The following is a 16,394-nucleotide window of genomic DNA, read 5'->3' on the forward strand; positions in this document are numbered from 1 at the left end:
AACCCATCTGGTCCAGGGCTTTTCTTTTTGGGAAGGTTTTCTATTGCTGTTTTGGAACCCATTCTACTAAGTGAAGTATCCCAAGAATGGAAAAATAAGCACCACATGTACTCACCAGCCAATTGGTTTCCCTGATCATCACCTAAGTGCACATTTGGGAATAACACCAATTGGGTGTCGGGCAGATGTGGGTGGGGAGGGGATGGGTGTACATAATGTACACCATTATGTACCTACATAATGAGTGCGATGCGCACTGTCTGGGGAATGGACATGCTTGAAGCTCTGACTCGGGGGGGCGTGGGGGGGGAATGGGCAATATACATGACCTAGACTTTTGTATCCCCATAATATGCTGAAATAAAAAAAATAATAATAAAACAAAGCAGAACCAACTCAGGAAAACTGAAAAAAAAATTCAACATCAATTCGTGATTTTTTAAAACCTTTAGCAAACATATAACAGATGGCAACTTCCTTAATTTGAGAAGAGCTTCTAAAAAATAACTGCTAACATCATATTTAGTAAATATGGAGAATAGTAAAATTGGAGAATAGTAAAAGCTCATCCCCTAAAACTAAAAAGTGAGTCAAGAAAATTCACTGTCACAACTTCTATTTAACATCATACTGAAAGTCCTAGTCAGTGCAGCAAAGCACGAAAAGGAAATAATAAATATAAGATTGTAAATATGGAAATAAAACTATCATTTTTACAATGTGATTGCATACATAGGACAAGCAAAGAATAGACAAACTTACAGAATTAAGAATTGAATTTAATAAGGTCCTCATGTACACATCAACTCTACGCAAAGATAAAATTTCCTGCTAATTTATGGCCAAAGGGTGCCTGGCCTGCTGGTTGTTTGACTAAATGTTAGATGAGAGCAGAGACCTCAGAATCAGGTGGGGTTTAAATTCCAGCCCTGCCCTGGCTAGCTGAGTGGCCTTGAGCCAGCCACAGTGAGGTTTCCATACACGTACACCTTGTGGAATGATCAGGTCAGGAGAATGAGTTTATCCATCACTGAAACTGCGTCAGATCAATCTGGTTCAAATTTTATGTAACAAAGTTTTGATTTGTTTTGCAGTTGCCACTGACCCCCAGTTTGAAGGTCACGTACCCTCAGTTTGCCCTGAGCATGCAACCACAGACGGAACCTAAGTGCTTGGACCAAGGAGTGGGGACTGAATTCAGTAGCGCACAACACATGGAAGGATCCAGGTTCCAATCACATTGTGCTTTGGCGTCACCCCCATGGCAGGTTCCTATCACGCCTCATTACCCTCAGACTACAAAACCTGTCGTAACCCCCACTCAGGGGTACAGATTTGAGCCTGACTCTTGTCTCCTTGTTCGGCTGGCTGGAAATAAACCTTTCTTGCTGCAAAAAGCTTGTGCTTCCACGTTTGGCTTTACATTGTGTGGGGGGAGATGGACCCAGTTCCATTTCTTAACATTAACTCAACTATTATCTTTTCTTTTTGCTAAGAACATTTATAATCCTGTCTTTTAGCTGTTTTGAAATATACATTAATCTCTCATTTGAGACAGCATGGATGAAACTGAAGGACATTATGTTAAGGGAAATAAGCCAAGCACAGAGAGAGACAAATACCTTTTGATCTCACACATGGAATCTCTAACAGTCTAACTCACAGAAGTAGAAAGTAGAATAGTGGATATCATAAGCTGGGAGGCAGGGCCGAGGTGGACAGAGAAAGGGAAGACAGTGGTCAATGGGTACAAGGTTTCAGTTTCACAGGAATAATAAGCTCTGGGGTTCTGCTGCACAGCATGGGGCTATAGAGGGCTTTGATTCTGCAGGAATCAGCCTCTGATGTCTCCTTTGCCAAGAGGGGACGGGATCCCTCAACCAGGGAACAGTCTTCACAGTTTCTCACTTGTGGATCGTGATCTCTAAGTACTCATTGCCTGTGGCCTACTGTTCTGGAGGGTCCTGAGGCTTCCTCTTCTGGAAGCTGAGGGATGCATACTGCACCTCTTCTTCCTGCCCTGAGAAGGGGGCAGCTGCAGCTCGGGCAGCCTGGTCTGGGGGGCTGTCGTCTGCCTGGGCTTCAATCGGGGACACCTGAGTGAAGAGAGAAAGGAGGGAGTCAGAGCAGAACAATGGGGACAGGACGAGGCAGGGAGTCCAGGGAGGAAGCCCATGAGTTCCCTCATCCACTCGTCCTTTATGCATTTTTGGTGGAATCTCCTTTATCCAAGCTTTCTATAAATATTTAGTACTTCATGAGCACCTTTTTTGGTGTTTACCAATTTCATTAACTTTTCACAACAACCCCACAAGGAAAATATTAAATTGCCTCCATTTTATAGATACGAGCACTGAGGCGGAGGCAGGAAGCAGCCTGCCCAATCCCTGTTGCACCAGGGTCCAACCCAGTCAGTTCTCTCTGACCCCACAGCCTGGTGTCCCACGGAGGCCCCTGTGCGTGAGGCCCTAAGCTGGGTGCTGGATGTACTGGGGTGTACAAAGTGGACAGGGGCCCTGACCTCTTGCAGCTCACTCTGTAACTGAGGGACATGGAATAAAAGGCCATGAAACAAACACTCATTTGTGAGTTACTATATGATGGCCCAAAACACGGTCTGTGAGAAGTACAGGCCCTTGATTCAGACATGGCACCTGCCCTAGGAAGCTCACAGTTTGGTGAGGGGGCCGGTGTAGGGACAACCCAGTCACAACAAGTATATCCCTCTGAGAAGAAGAGGAATGGCTCACAAAAATGTCCCCACCCTAACCCCATGGACCCTGGGGGTATGTAACCTTACATGGCAAAAGGGACATTGCAGATCGAGTCACGTTAAGAACATTGAGATGGGAAGGTTATCCTGAATTATGTGGGTGGGCCCAATGTGATCAATGAGTCTTAACAAGAAAAAGAGGGGGGTAGGTAGACAGTATTAGATGCTTCACTGGTCGCCTTGTAGGTGGAGGAAGGGACCAGAGCTGAAGAACACAGGCACCTCTAGAAGCTGGAAGAGGCAAGAAATTGCGTCCTCCCCTGCAGCTGCCAGAAGGCACCTCCCTGCCAGCCAACACCTTGATTTTAGCTCAGGGAAACCCACTGTAGTCATCCGATCACCAGAACTGTAAGATAATACATTCATTTATCCCGTTTGAAGCCACAACAGAGAGTGATGGAGGCTTCCCGCGAGGCCTCCTGCTTAACCTGAGCCTTTCTCAGCTGCTCCCCTAGACAGCAAAAGATGTCCACAGAACTGTCAATGAGTTTACTCCTCCATTCTCCTTTGATTATTCAAATTAAGATACACACACACACTCACACACACCACTTTTCAGCACTGCTATTATCAAGATCGCCACGATCTCCACTTGGCTAATCCAAATGACCATGTGTCAGTCTTCCCCGTCCTGGTCGTTGCAGCAGCAGAGGACGCAGTTGCACACCGTACCTGCACGGAGGCCCTTCTTTACTCAACTGCAGGACGTCACACTTTCCCGGGTCCCTCCGACCTCCTTGGCAGCCCCTTTGCTGGTGATGCCACATCTCCCTGACCCCTAAACAGCAGAGCTGCCCCGGACTCCTTACTTCCTCAACTTTGCTTTGTGATCTCACCCACTACGTTGGCTTCATGTCACCAATAGGCTGATGATCCCTAAATCCAGAATTCCAGCCCATTCCCCTCTCCTGGCTATAAACTTTCATCCAACAGTATACTTGAAACTCTGACTCCCTTGTCCAAAGACACATAAAACTCAACCTATTTACCCTGAACTTCTTCTTTTCTCCCCCAAATCTCTTTCTCCTTCAATATTCTTAGCCTCAGTGACCGGCATCTCCATTCTCCAGCAGCTCAGGTAAAAAATCTAGGTGACATCCCTCACCCTATCTGTCGTCATTCACGGCCCACTCCTGAGTTATTAGCAACTCCCATGAGCCTTCATTTCAGATTCATCCGAAATCCAGTCCTGCCCCGCCTCAATTGCCATCCTCCAGCTGCGTCATCTCCTGCCTGGAATGTCCACCAGCCTCCTCTCTAACTCTCTGCCTCTGCTCTTCCTCTACCACCCTTGCTCTCTTCTGCACAAAACTCTCCAGATGCTCACAGTGGCTGCGTGTTCAGACATGATGCATGCACAGGCTGGGCTTCTTCACACCCACTTCCTGCTCATGCCCCTTGCCTCCCTCTGTCTAACCACATGGACCTCCCTGTGCCTCCCCACTCCCCGGGTCAGCCTCCTGGGTCTGAGCACTGCCCCTGCTCTTTCCTCTCCTTGGAGACTCTAAGACACACAATCGAATGCCAGACTCTGAGCCTCCTTTGGGCTTTTGCCCAAAAATCATTAACAGAAACCACCAGTCAACCTATGAATCGGAGAAAAAAATTGCAAACCATATATATGATTAGTAGTTAATATCCAGAATATATAAAAACCTCATATACCTCAAAAATGAAAACCAATTTAACCAGTTTAAAAATAGGCAAAAGATTCTGATAGACTTTTCTCTGAAGAAGATATATAAATGGCCTAGGAGCACGTGAAAAGATGCTTGGATCACTAATTGTAAGAGAAATGGAATCAGCACCACAGTGAGATGTCACCTCACATCGCTTAGCATGGCCACTGTGAAAAGCAAACAAATAAAACACAGAAAATACCAGCTGCTGGTGAGTATGTAGAGAAATAAGAACACTTAGATACTGTTGATCTGAATGTAAAATAGCCACCATGGAAAAGAGTATGGCAGTTCCTCAAAAAATTAAAAAATAAAAAATAGAAGTAATGTAGGATTCATCATTCCTCCTTTTGGACATATATCCAAAAGGATTGAAAGCAAGATCTTGAGAAGATATACGCACACCCATGTTCACTGCAGCATAATTCACAATTGCCAAGAAGTGGAAGCAACCCAAATGCCCATTCATAGATAAATGGATTTTAAAAAGCAGTGTGTATATGCAGAATGGAATATTAATAATTATTCTTTAAAAGGAAGGAAATGCTATCATATCCTACAACAAGGAGGAACCCTGAGGACATATATTAAGTAAATAGGCCAGTCACAACAAGACGAATACTGTATGACTCCACTTATTTGAAATCTGTAGTCAGCAAATTCATAGAAACAGAAAGTAGCATGGCAGTCACCAGGGTCTCACTGGGAAGAGGAAGGCCAGGGTGGGGAAGTGGGGAGTTGTTATTCAGTGGATATAGAGTTTCAGTTTTTCAAGATGAAAAATTCTAGAATCTGTTGTACAACTTTACACTTAAAAATGGTTAAGATGTTCAACTTTGTGTTGGGTCCTTTCTTTTTTAAATAAGACAGATAAATAGATGCATGAATGGATGGAAGGATGGCAAGATAGATAGATGGTAGATGCCTAGATATGTAGATGTATAGATAGATGACATGTAGGTCACAGGTAACAAAGTACACCATAGGCCATCTCCCTCACCTCAGGACTTCCTATTTCCTGTAACCTGGATTTTCTCCAAATTATGTGTCTATTTTTCACATTTTCTTCATTTATTTGTTCTTTGGTTGGTTGGTTAATTATTGGTTTGGGTATATTCCTCTCTCTAAAAGAAGACTTCACTGAGCCCATGATTTTTTTTTTTTTTTTTTTGAGACAGAGTCTCGCTTTGTTGCCCGGGCTAGAGTGAGTGCCGTGGCATCAGCCTAGCTCACAGCTACCTCAAACTCCTGGGCTTAAGCAATCCTTCTGCCTCAGCCTCCCGAGTAGCTGGGACTACAGGCATGCGCCACCATGCCCGGCTAATTTTTCCTATATATATTTTTAGTTGGCCAGATAATTTCTTTCTATTTTTAGTAGAGACAGGGTCTCACTCTTGCTCAGGCTGGTCTCGAACTCCTGACCTCGAGCAATCCACCTGCCTCGGCCTCCCAGAGGGCTAGGATTACAGGTGTGAGCCAACGCTCCTGGCCGAGCCCAGGATTTTTAAATGCTTTTCATGGATAAGACCCTGTCACGTACAGTGCTTGTCTCTTGGTAGGTGCTCAATAATTTTTCCTGACAGAATTAATGAATAAAAGGACGTGTGTCACTCTGCTGCTCAGAATCTTCTACAGGAAGTGAAAGGAGGAGGGAAGAGCATTTGAGGATAGAGGAACAGCCCATGCAAAGATGCAGAGGTGCAAATCACCTTGTTGTGGATGACAATAGTGAAAAGCCCAGCGTGGGTGGAGCTCGGAGCAGAAGGCAGGAAGTGGCTGGAAGGCAGGGCTAGGAGAAGGTGAAGAGGTGTGGTACTCGCCAGAGTCCAAAATGAAAAGGCAGCCAAAAAATCTCAGGATTGAGATGAATAATATTTCAATGCAACGTTTTAAAAAATAAAATTAATGCTAAATATCCATGGAGAACAAAAGTTTAAATAAACCTAGATTAGTGAGTGTGCTTTATTGAGCCAATTGAAGGTCGAGGTAAAAGGAAAACATTTGCCCTGTTCAAATGTTTTTATGTATTTTTAGTGATCGGTGTTTCCCAGAACATTAAATAATTGAAATATTATCGAAAATTGAGTTTAAACATTTTATGTATAACCAAACTAGAATTTATTCTATTATAATTTTGCTTTCCTGGCTCTACTGGGGGCAAAACAGAGACAATATTTTCAAAATCAACTTCTTTGCTTCCCTAATTCTCAACTGAGAATGCTGCCCTATAAGACAATTTCTCTTAATCAAGTGATGATCTTAAATAATTATTAACTAACTTCAGTTTACCGGTCCTGTCATTATATAAAATTTTGATATTTTATCCACCATGAATTTTTTCAATTCAATCTGTTTAAAAAATTACATTAATTGTCTCAATTACTGAGATTTTTGGGAACCCTTAATTTTGCATCCAAATCAAGAGTCTCACTCACTCACCTTACCATAATTCCATCCCTAGGGGACATGTAGGTATTTAAGAGGCCAGGATGGCAGGGCTGCAGGCTGAGGAGTTGGGGCTTCATTCTCTAGATCAGGGGTGGGCAAACTACAGCCCTTGGGTCAAACCCCACCCACTGCCTGATTTTGTAAATAAAGTTTTATTGGAACACAGCTAAACTCATCATTTACACATGGTCTATGGCGGCTTTCATGCTGCAACAACAGAGTTGAGTAGCTGCAGCAGAAACTATATAGCCCGCAAAATCAAACATATTTACCATCTGGCCTTTATAGAAAATGTTTCTTGGCATCTGTTCCAGCAGTGTTGGGGATGGGGTGATGACTTTTGGACAATCCCTCCAGGCGGGGAAGGGGAGGCGAAAGGCAGGGAGGTGAGGGGGTCCAAGAAGAGAACCTGAGGCCTCAGCAATGAGAGGGGTCAGGATGGAGGGTGGGGACCAATGCTGGCTGTTCTTAGGGGAAAAATGGGCAAGACATGGTGAAGTTTTGGCCATAGGAGAAGAAGAAAGCACATACAGGAGGTAACTCTTCTGGTATGCCTGGCTGTGGAGGAAGCAGAAGGGATGGGCTTCCGTGCTGTGGGCACCATGGGGAATGCTGCGGGGGGCAGGGGGCAGCTTTTAGGTAGGAGGAGGAGATGAGGAGGCAACTTTGGCCATGCCCAGCTGAGCAATCCTGGAGGCCATCCTGTGGGAGGTGTCCAGGCTGGAAGCTGGATGGGGAGAAACCCATGTCACTTACCGGAGAGTCTGGGACCCTGATAGCGTCTGCCTCCTCCACACCTGTGTCCCCCATGCTGGCTGCTGCTCTTGCCGCCTTCCTCCTGTGGGACCTCACACTGAGAGGGGAGACCAGAGAGCCTTCAGTCTGGGCAGATCGGGACACAGTGGGCAGGCTGATCCCAACTTTGTTTCCTAGTAAGGGGCTGGAGGGGTGACCATGGTGGGAGAGAGGTTTCCAGTCCCAGAGATGCCAATACTGAGAACACAGGCACCTCCCTCCTGGATAGGGGGCCCCAGGTTTGCCATAGACTGGGAGCCCCCAAAACAAGGGCACTCATGAAATTCTCACTGTGCACCCCCGACCTCCCTCTTGCTCTTGCTTCAAGCTCATGACCCCTCCAGGTCCCTCCAGCTCTGGCTGCAGGGACTGTTCCCAGCCTGCCCTCCCCCCAAGGTCAGTGCTTACGCGATGAAGATGACGCAGAAGGACAGGAAGACCAGGGCTGTGGCTCCAGCTCCCCAGACAGCCCCCAGCGTCACCCCTGAGACAGGCCGCACTTTGTCTACAGATGCATGAGAGCCGTTCTGGTGACCCAACTCCAAGAGCTGGGTCTCTCCTCCTCCCACCCCTGTAGGGCCCTGGGCTCCTACTCCCCTCCCCCCATCTCAGAGGAAAAGAACAGGGATGGGAAGGAGGAAGGGGGAGGCTGCTGCTGGGACCAGTGACACATGGAAATGCTGGGTGCAGCCTTTCTTTATTTAAGATTTTGAAATTTTGTTGATCATTGATTTTATTGTGTTCAATTTTATTGTTTTAACAAGATCATTGCATCACAATATTACTTCCCTTGATTGCTGACTAGTTTGTCCTTTTGTCTTCTAAAATTTTGTGCCCAAGGTGAGTTCCTGATATGTCTCACCCTAGTCCCAGCCCTGCAAAGCCAGGACCTTGTCTCCCCAAACACACCTGTCCAGGCTCCAGCCCCTTACCTCCAACGTCCACCTCCTCCCCTCCCTCCACCCCAGGCCCCTTGCCAGGCAGGAAGAGGACAGTCATGCTCTGGGTCACAGGAAGTTCCAGGCCTCACAGCTGAGCCTCCCTTTGTAGCTCAGGGGGCTGCTGGGTTGTCAGTGAGGGTGGGGCAGGTGTGTTCTCCTCGTCTAGACCCTCCCCCACCCACCTGTGTACTCACTCTGCAGGGAGAGGCTCAGGGAGACGTGCTGGGAGCCCAGAGTGTTCTGAGCTCGGCAGGTGAATTCTCCTTCATCCCTGAGGTGCACTTGAGGCAGATCCAGCAAAAGAGGGCTTGAGGGGTGTGAGGGGTACAGGGTCAGGCTCCCCCGGGTCCAGCTCAGCCTGGCGGGGGGGTTGCTGTTGACAGCACAGACCAGGCGCAGGGACTGGCCCTCCAGGACTGACACAGATGAGCCGTTCTCAAGGGCAGTGGGTGCTGTAGAGAAAGAGACAGAGGGTCAGAGAGACAGAGAGATCTGAAGACGAGAAGGAAGGACAGAGAAAGAGACTGGTGAGGGGAACAGACAGACAGGGACTGAAGTGGAGGAAAACACACACTTTCACCCCTCCCTGTTGGGAATGTAACTTGTACAACCTCAACCCAGAAACACTTGATCATATTTCTCAAAATTAAAGGAAACTTAGGACCTATCTATATCATTTATAGGAATTATCCTACAGACATTCACACAGGTGTAAAAGGAGATAGAAAATATTCCTTGCAGTGTGTCTATTGGTGGGATAAAATAATGCCATGATTTTCCATTAGCATAAGATGTAAATAGGATCAGAGTCCATCCACGCAGCGGGACACCACACAGTCCCAGAGGAGCACGGGGACAGTCTGCACTACTGAGGTCAGACCACCTCTGAGGTCCTGCAGGTGAACAGACCAAGGCTCGGAGCAGCCTGTACGACCCTGGTGGGTTCTGGGGAGGGGGACGGGCCTCTAGTACATAAACTGTTGGGGAAATAAAAAGACAAGGCTGGAGGAGTGTTCAGAAGAAGGATGACAAGGGGCCTGGAGGCCAGTTCTGCTGTGTGAGTGTCACCCTGTCCTTGTTGTGGGCTGAGGGGGTGTGGAGGAGTCTGAGGGGAGGGAGGGGCCCTGAGGTCACAAGGGGGTCTCAGGTGACCAGGGTGAGTCCAGGGTGAGGAGGACACGCTGCCCTGACTGAAGAGGCCCTGCTCCCACAGCCCAGGGAGGGCCCCGTCCTACCTGAGCCGTCTCCTCGGATGACAGTCACGGTCAAGTTCTGAGGAGAGTCTGGGGCAGAAAGACATGGCAGCCCCGCGTCACTGCTGAAGACTAGGTGGACGCTGGCCTCTGTTCCCAGGAGCCACATCAGGGGGGAAGGTGGAGCCAGCGGCCATCTGTCCCTCCCCACCTGGATCCTGGGCCCCAGCACCCCGTGTGCAGCCCTGACCCCACCCCACTGCCCTGGGGACCCCCAGCAGGACGACAGGCTTCCCAGCCCAGCTCTCACAGGACACGTTGAGGTGGACGGTCCTCCTTCCAGTCACACCGGCCCCAGGCAAGGTCACCTGGCAGGTGAGGCTGGTGCCGTGGTCCTGGGGCTGAGGGATGAGGGTGAGCACCTTGGAGCGGCCGATGGTGGGGGCCTGGGGAGCCGCAGAAGCCCCCTCCCAGAACTCCCAGGAGATCCTGGGGGGCGTCCCCTGCTCACAGGCCCAGGGCACAGAGCAGGTCAGGTTCGTGGGGCGGCCAGATGCCAGGGTCTCCAGGGTGATGATGTCAGGCCTGTGGGTCAGGGCTGGGGAGGAGACGGGGACACGCAGGGTCATGAGGGAGGGTCCGAGGTGCGGCCCTGAGAGGAGCTCAGGCTCTGGTCCAGCTCCTCCCCTGAGCCCCACGGGCTTCACCCCCAGCCCCTCCCAGGATGGAGGTCCCAGCCCACCCCTGCCCTGCGGCCACCACCACCTCTCCCCGTGGGCACCCCTGGAGCCCGAGCCTTACCTGTCACGTGCACAAAGAGTTTGTTATGTACATAGCTCCATTTCATCCTTCCTCGCTCCACCCGAAAAAAGTATAACCCCTGATCCCTCCTTGTGGTGTCTCTGATGCTCAGGGAGCAGTTGTTCCCCCTGGGATCCCCCAGGAGGAGGAATCGGCCCTGGGTCTCCCCTTGCACTGTCCTAGCTGGGTCGTTTGTGGCCACTGGAGCATCTCGGCCTATATCTGCCCGTTCCCAGAACCAGGAGCCGTTAACTGGGTCAGAGTCGTTCCAGCCGTCCCGGGGGTAGGAGAAGGAGCAGGGCACATGGACACACAGGCCCTCCTGCACGGTCACCACCCTCTGCATTTGCAGCGCATAACCTTCCCGGTGCCCTCCCCGTCCCTCCACCCCCGCCCTCCCCCAGAGCAGGGCCAGCAGCAGCAGCAGCATGTCGGGTGCAGGTGCCAGGGCCCGCCGGGGAAAGGCTGCTCCTCGGGGTTCTTCTCTCGGGAACTGAGAGCTCAGGACTTAGAGGAGGCCCCACAGGAAGATGGGGGTGAGGTCAGAACCATGACCCTACTCAGAGGAGGAACTTCACACCCAGACACTGTCAGAACCTGAGCAGCCCTTGCAGATCAACTGCCACCACCTACATCCACTCTTGGGGACCCTGTGCCCAGACGGGGAGAGTCACCCAAGTTCCCACCCCATGCAAGGCCTGAACCCATCTCCTGATTCCCTGTCAACACCCTTCCTTTGGGGTACATTTTCTGGAAGGTGACAATGGGTCCCATCTGGCCGGACCCTTGAGTCTCAGGCTGCGGATGTTTGTGGAGGGCAGGGGTGGGGCTCAGGGACAAGGTGATGGGGGAGGCCGAAGAGGGGTCGGCAGCAGCCTCCTCCCCCCTTAGCAACCGCGTGTGATCGCCCCGTCTCTGCACATCGAGATCGGCACACCAGACCTGGATCCTGTCCTCATGGAATCACCATCCAGGGGGAGACAATGAATCTCCTGACCTCTGAGCTTCCTGTGACAGGAGGTTCACAGGGGACACACAGGCAGGGTGGGGGTGGCTCCCCCTAGGCTGGAGGTGTAGCCTCAGGAGGACTGAGCACAGGGACACGGTGCTGCAGGGTGAGGATTCCACAAGGGCACAGAAGGGAGCTGGGCTTATGGGAGGCCTGGGAACCTGAGGCTGTGACTGTTGTTCAGTGCGACTTTACAGGAGAGAAAGTGAGAATGGAAGGGAACATTTTTAAAGGGATAGAAACTTCTCTTTTTATCAAGACACTGTGGGCATCAGGTCAGATTTTCTCACCACTCAGCCTCTGTCACCTCACTCAGCCACACTTCTGGCTTCTCCAGAGCATGATGGGTCCCTGGCCCCCAGGGCTTTGGTGCAGGTTCTGCTCCTGGGACTGTCCCAGGGAATGGGAGACATAGAGCTAGGAACACCAGCCTTGGGGCTGCCCACCCTCAGGGATGGTCAGGGTTAAGGGGGAGAAGAAACTTGCACTTGATTTCAGTGGGAGATGATTTTAAACTGTGTGGCTGGAGGCTGGGAGGAAGTGGGGCAAGTTGTGAGAGGGGAAGAAACTGACCCTGGTCAGTTCTGGTTCAAACTTTTTCTGGGGGGAAATACAAGACATGTAGATAAAAGTGCCCTCAAATGAACCACTCAGTGATTTACAGAAACGAACACCCAGGACCACCTGTTTTTCCTCCTTGCTGTGGTCCAAGCCCCACTCCCTCCCCACCCCACACCCCTGCCCCACGGTAATGCTAATTATCTTCCTGCTTTCTTTTGTAATTTTACATCTGAGCATGCTGCCTGGGAATCCTGTGGCTTTGAGAATGTTTTCCTGAAGCCTTTAACATATAGAAAATTACAGCCTTTTCTTCCACTCAACCTCATGGATTTTCCCGTCCCCTGCTGTGCTCTGACTGCCCCATACCCTGGGGTATCCCTTGGCTGTGATGACTGAGGAGGGATAATGCAGGGTTTGAGCGGGCACAGCCACTCCCACCACCATTTCCTGCATTTCCAGCTGGTGTCACCTCCTGCAGCCTCATTCCCCCCTGGGCCCCTTTCCTTGCCCAGTCGCTCACTCACAGTAGGGAAGTTGCAACAGTGCAGTGGCCAGAAGTGGTGCGCTGTGGCTTCTCAGTTTCCCAGGGTCCCCAATTTGCAAATGAAATCACAAAATCAGAACAGGGAGAGGAGACATGGGGAAGCCACAGAGAATCTAACTGTGTGCCAAAGAGGAACTTATGATTCACTTATGTGTGACCCATGAGGGCTGGGGCGTCCTCTGGCCCCACTTCCCCAGTTTGGAGAGAAAGCACTGAGGTCCCGCCTGGCAAGTGCTATGACCTGAATGTCTGTGACCACACCCTCCCCAGATCCATGGGCTGAAATCCTGACTCCAAAGGTAATGGGCTCAGAAGGTGGGGTCTTCGGGAGGTGATGGGATCATGACACTGGAGCCCTCATGAATGGGATTTGTGTCCTTATAGAAGAGACCCCAGGGAGCTTGTTTGTACCTTTCCCCATTTGAGAACACAAAGAGAAGGAGGCCCTCATGAGACACCAAATCTGCTGGCATCTTGATCTCGCACTTCCCAGCCTGGAGAACTGTGAGAGAAATAAATTCCTATTCTTTATAGAAAGAATGCAGTTTATGATATCTTATAGCAGCCTGAGTGGACTAAGATACTCACTGAATTGCCGAAATCACGTGGGTGCCCTGTCTTAGGTACCATTATCCACTCAGGAGACACTTGGTCAAACTTGGTCTGTCCAGGATTGACTGGGCTGGGGGGGTGGGGGAAGCTTGTGTTAATTTGAGAGAGAAGAATCGTCAAGTTTCTCCATTGAGGTGATGGGAGAAATTTCATTCATTCATTCACTCACTCCGCAGCCAGGTGCTAAGCATTAATGCTGTGCCTCGACGTGTCTGGGAAGGGAGTGAATAGGACAGACCCAGTGCTTGCCTTTGAACAGACCGACATCTGGTTTGGAGACAGACAAGTAAGTCAGTGACGTTTCCAACATCAGAGGGTAGGTGGCTGTGACGGGGCGGCACAGACTGATGATGGGGCATCTTGCTCTTCTGGAGTGGAGGGTGAGTTCTCAGGAAGGAACGGGCACAGGAGACCTGGTAGGGACTCTCAGGCAGTCACTGTAGATGTGAAGGGCCTGGAACCCCGGGAATCCCTGGACTCTCAGGTGTTGTATTCCCACCCCTCTCTCCCTCCCACTGTCCTGGAGACCCTCACGCAGCTACCAAGCTCTGCCCTCTGTGTGTGACCAACCCCACCTCTGCTCTAGGGGGTCAGGGCACTGCCCACAGGAGATGTCATTCTGCCCAGGACAGACTCTGGCTCCTGAGGATCCCTAAGTTTGACTGATGGTGCTGTCCGTGGTGCTGATGTGGAGTCTGGCCCTGATTTGGGAGTTGTCTGTAGCCTGGGGAGGGGCTGATCACAGAACAGTGGCCCTAAGTTGGAGTCAACATGTCAGATATGCCTGGGAGAGTCTAGGTCCATCTGGAAAGAGGCACTCAGAAGACGGGAAGGCCTCCATTTTTGTGCCTTGTCTTTCTGTCTCCCCTCAGCAATGTCCTGTGCACAATGCCGGGGTGTTGTCATGCTCCAGGGGCAGAAAAGGGGAAGGCTCTGTGCAGCCCCTCTGCACACATGTTCCCCCTTCATGCTGTCGACATCCCTGACTGAGAGAGGCAATCCCCCTCAACAGACAGAGGGGGCATCTGGCACTTAGGCCCCTGAGCAGCTGTAGGAACTTGTCTCCAAATACAGCCCCTAACAATCCCAGTCCACCCTGTGCAAAGAAAGTGTTCCTCTCATTACAAGATGGAGTTTAGTATTATTATTATCTCCTTTTCTTGAATCTGGATTGGGCCCATGACTGCTTTGACCAACAGAAGGTGGAGGAAAAGATGTTCTGAGACTTCCATGGATCAGACAGTAAGCAGGCCTGGAAGCTTCCACCCCAGCTTATGGATCCCTAAGCTTTTGTGTGAGCATATCAGGGCACTCCTATAAACAGACATGCCACATGGAATAGAACTTGGCTGTCAGACATCCCGCCCCAGTCCAGGCCACGACTTCAATGCAACTGCCTGAAAGAGTCCAAAGAAAATCTAGTAATGAAATTGTCCAGCCCAGCCCCAGCCAATCTGCAGCACTGTGACATACAGTGAAAAGATTGCCTTGGCCACTGAGTTTGGGGATGGTTTGATGTGCAGCAGTACGTAACTAAAACAGTAGCCCACATAAATCATTGCTAATAGGGAAAAGGGAAAGTTGGGGGTTTACTTGCCTGACTAATTTATCTACATGTTATATTTAAAGGATGACTTGTAAATGGTAATTTTAAAGTCTTCAGGGAAGATACCTGTGGTGACTTTGGACTCCATCAACTCAGCCAGGCTGGAACCACTTTCCCAGAATCTCCTTCCCCATTTGCTTCCAGGTTAAAGTTGACATAAGAGAAGAAGGAAGTTGAAGCAGGAGCCACAAGGCTCTGAGTGTCAGTGGACGGCCAGGTGCTACTGCAGGTCTCACACATTGCAGCTGATCGCTGGCGCACCTCGTTGGTGAGGTGTAGTAGCAGCTCAACTTCTGGGCAGCAAGGAGGGTGCTGGGAACAGCCACTGGCTGAGCTTCAGGGAGCAGAGAACCATTGAGTGACACATGCATTGGTGACAAAGGTATCCAAGACAGTGTGCAGTGACATGCAAAGAATCAAGGAAAACGGCATCCCTAATATTTCTCTCTTGCTAACACATTGTCTCAGTTCCCTTTGACCTGACACGTAGAGCCCTTTGCATATTCATGGGAGCCCCAACTTCCTAGGGCAAAGGGCAGGAAACACCTCAGCACTCAGAATGCTCAGCGTCCAGCTGTGTGTGTTTCTATGTGAGTGTGTGGATGTGAGAGGGAGAAACTCTGAATGTGTGAGGGAGACGGTGAGAGAGATTGAGTCTGTCTGTGTGTCTGTGAGTCTGCATGTGCTGAGCATTGGCCTCCTAGGACAAGAAACAGTTAACTTTATGTTTCAAGTTGATGGGCCCGTGAGGTGCTCAGATAAAACATTATTTCTCAGTGTGTCTGTGAGTGGGTTTCCAGATCATATTAGCATATGCATCAGTGCATCATTTAGGTAGATGGGCATCAACTACACCTCTGAGGGCCTGAATAGCATAAAACTGGAGCAAGGGAGGATTCCTTCCTTCCTGTCTTCTTGGTGGAGCTGGAACATCAGCCTTCTGCTGCCCTTGAGCAACATTGACACCACTGGCTTTCCTGGTCCCTCAGCTTGCAGATGGCAGATTGTGGGACATCTTGAGCTCTGAGATTACCTGAGTCAATCCCTCGTAATAAATTTTCATGTGCATATATACATACATACTTGTGTACATATATGTACCCCATAATGGGAGGGGTTCTGTTTGTCTAGAGAAAACTGACTAATACAGCCAGAAGGGGAAATATAGGAAAGTCTCGTGGGCCACTTTCCCTGTTTGACTTTATTTCCATGAGAAATAGGGCCCAGGGAAGGGCTGTAAGCATGAGAGCCCAGGGGTGACACGGTCACATCTGTGTTTTCAGGTGTCCATTCTGGCTGCTCTGGGGAGAGGGGGCAGGAGGGGCAGCTGCAGGGTAACAGGACAGCGAGCACGAGTTGTGGCCACTTATCATCCTGTATGTTGTAGATGGGGACTCCTGTCACTCAGTGGAGAACAACCTCATTCATTTTT

At 49.9% G+C, this 16,394-nt stretch overlaps 1 protein-coding gene across 1 annotated transcript; it reads right to left on the minus strand.

Annotated features, from left to right (window-relative positions):
• Window positions 1-758: 758 nt before the first annotated feature.
• LOC123623754 (sialic acid-binding Ig-like lectin 8) lies at window positions 759-11,160 on the minus strand. The gene is made up of 7 exons (XM_045531013.1): window positions 10,631-11,160; window positions 10,140-10,427; window positions 9,872-9,919; window positions 8,831-9,088; window positions 8,104-8,200; window positions 7,657-7,753; window positions 759-2,096 (listed from the first exon to the last, which is right to left on the minus strand). Exons 1-7 carry the CDS (start codon window positions 11,058-11,060, stop codon window positions 1,947-1,949), a joined length of 1,368 nt encoding a protein of 455 aa, XP_045386969.1. The 5' UTR covers window positions 11,061-11,160; the 3' UTR covers window positions 759-1,946.
• Between the last annotated feature and the right edge of the window lie 5,234 nt (window positions 11,161-16,394).

This window comes from Lemur catta, chromosome 19 (genome assembly GCF_020740605.2).
Source record: "Lemur catta isolate mLemCat1 chromosome 19, mLemCat1.pri, whole genome shotgun sequence".
In the NCBI taxonomy this organism is placed as follows: Eukaryota; Metazoa; Chordata; class Mammalia; order Primates; family Lemuridae; genus Lemur; species Lemur catta.

Bases quoted from the DNA above. Each gene is read 5' to 3' on its own strand.
- LOC123623754 (XM_045531013.1), bottom strand. From the start codon at position 11,060: ATGCTGCTGCTGCTGCTGGCCCTGCTCTGGGGGAGGGCGGGGGTGGAG. The intron at 9,089-9,871 runs GTAGGACGGGGC...CTTTCTCTACAG, and splicing joins CATCCGAGGAGACGGCTCAG to CACCCACTGCCCTTGAGAAC. The intron at 2,097-7,656 runs GTAAGTGACATG...CTCTTCACTCAG, and splicing joins TCAGGGTCCCAGACTCTCCG to GTGTCCCCGATTGAAGCCCA.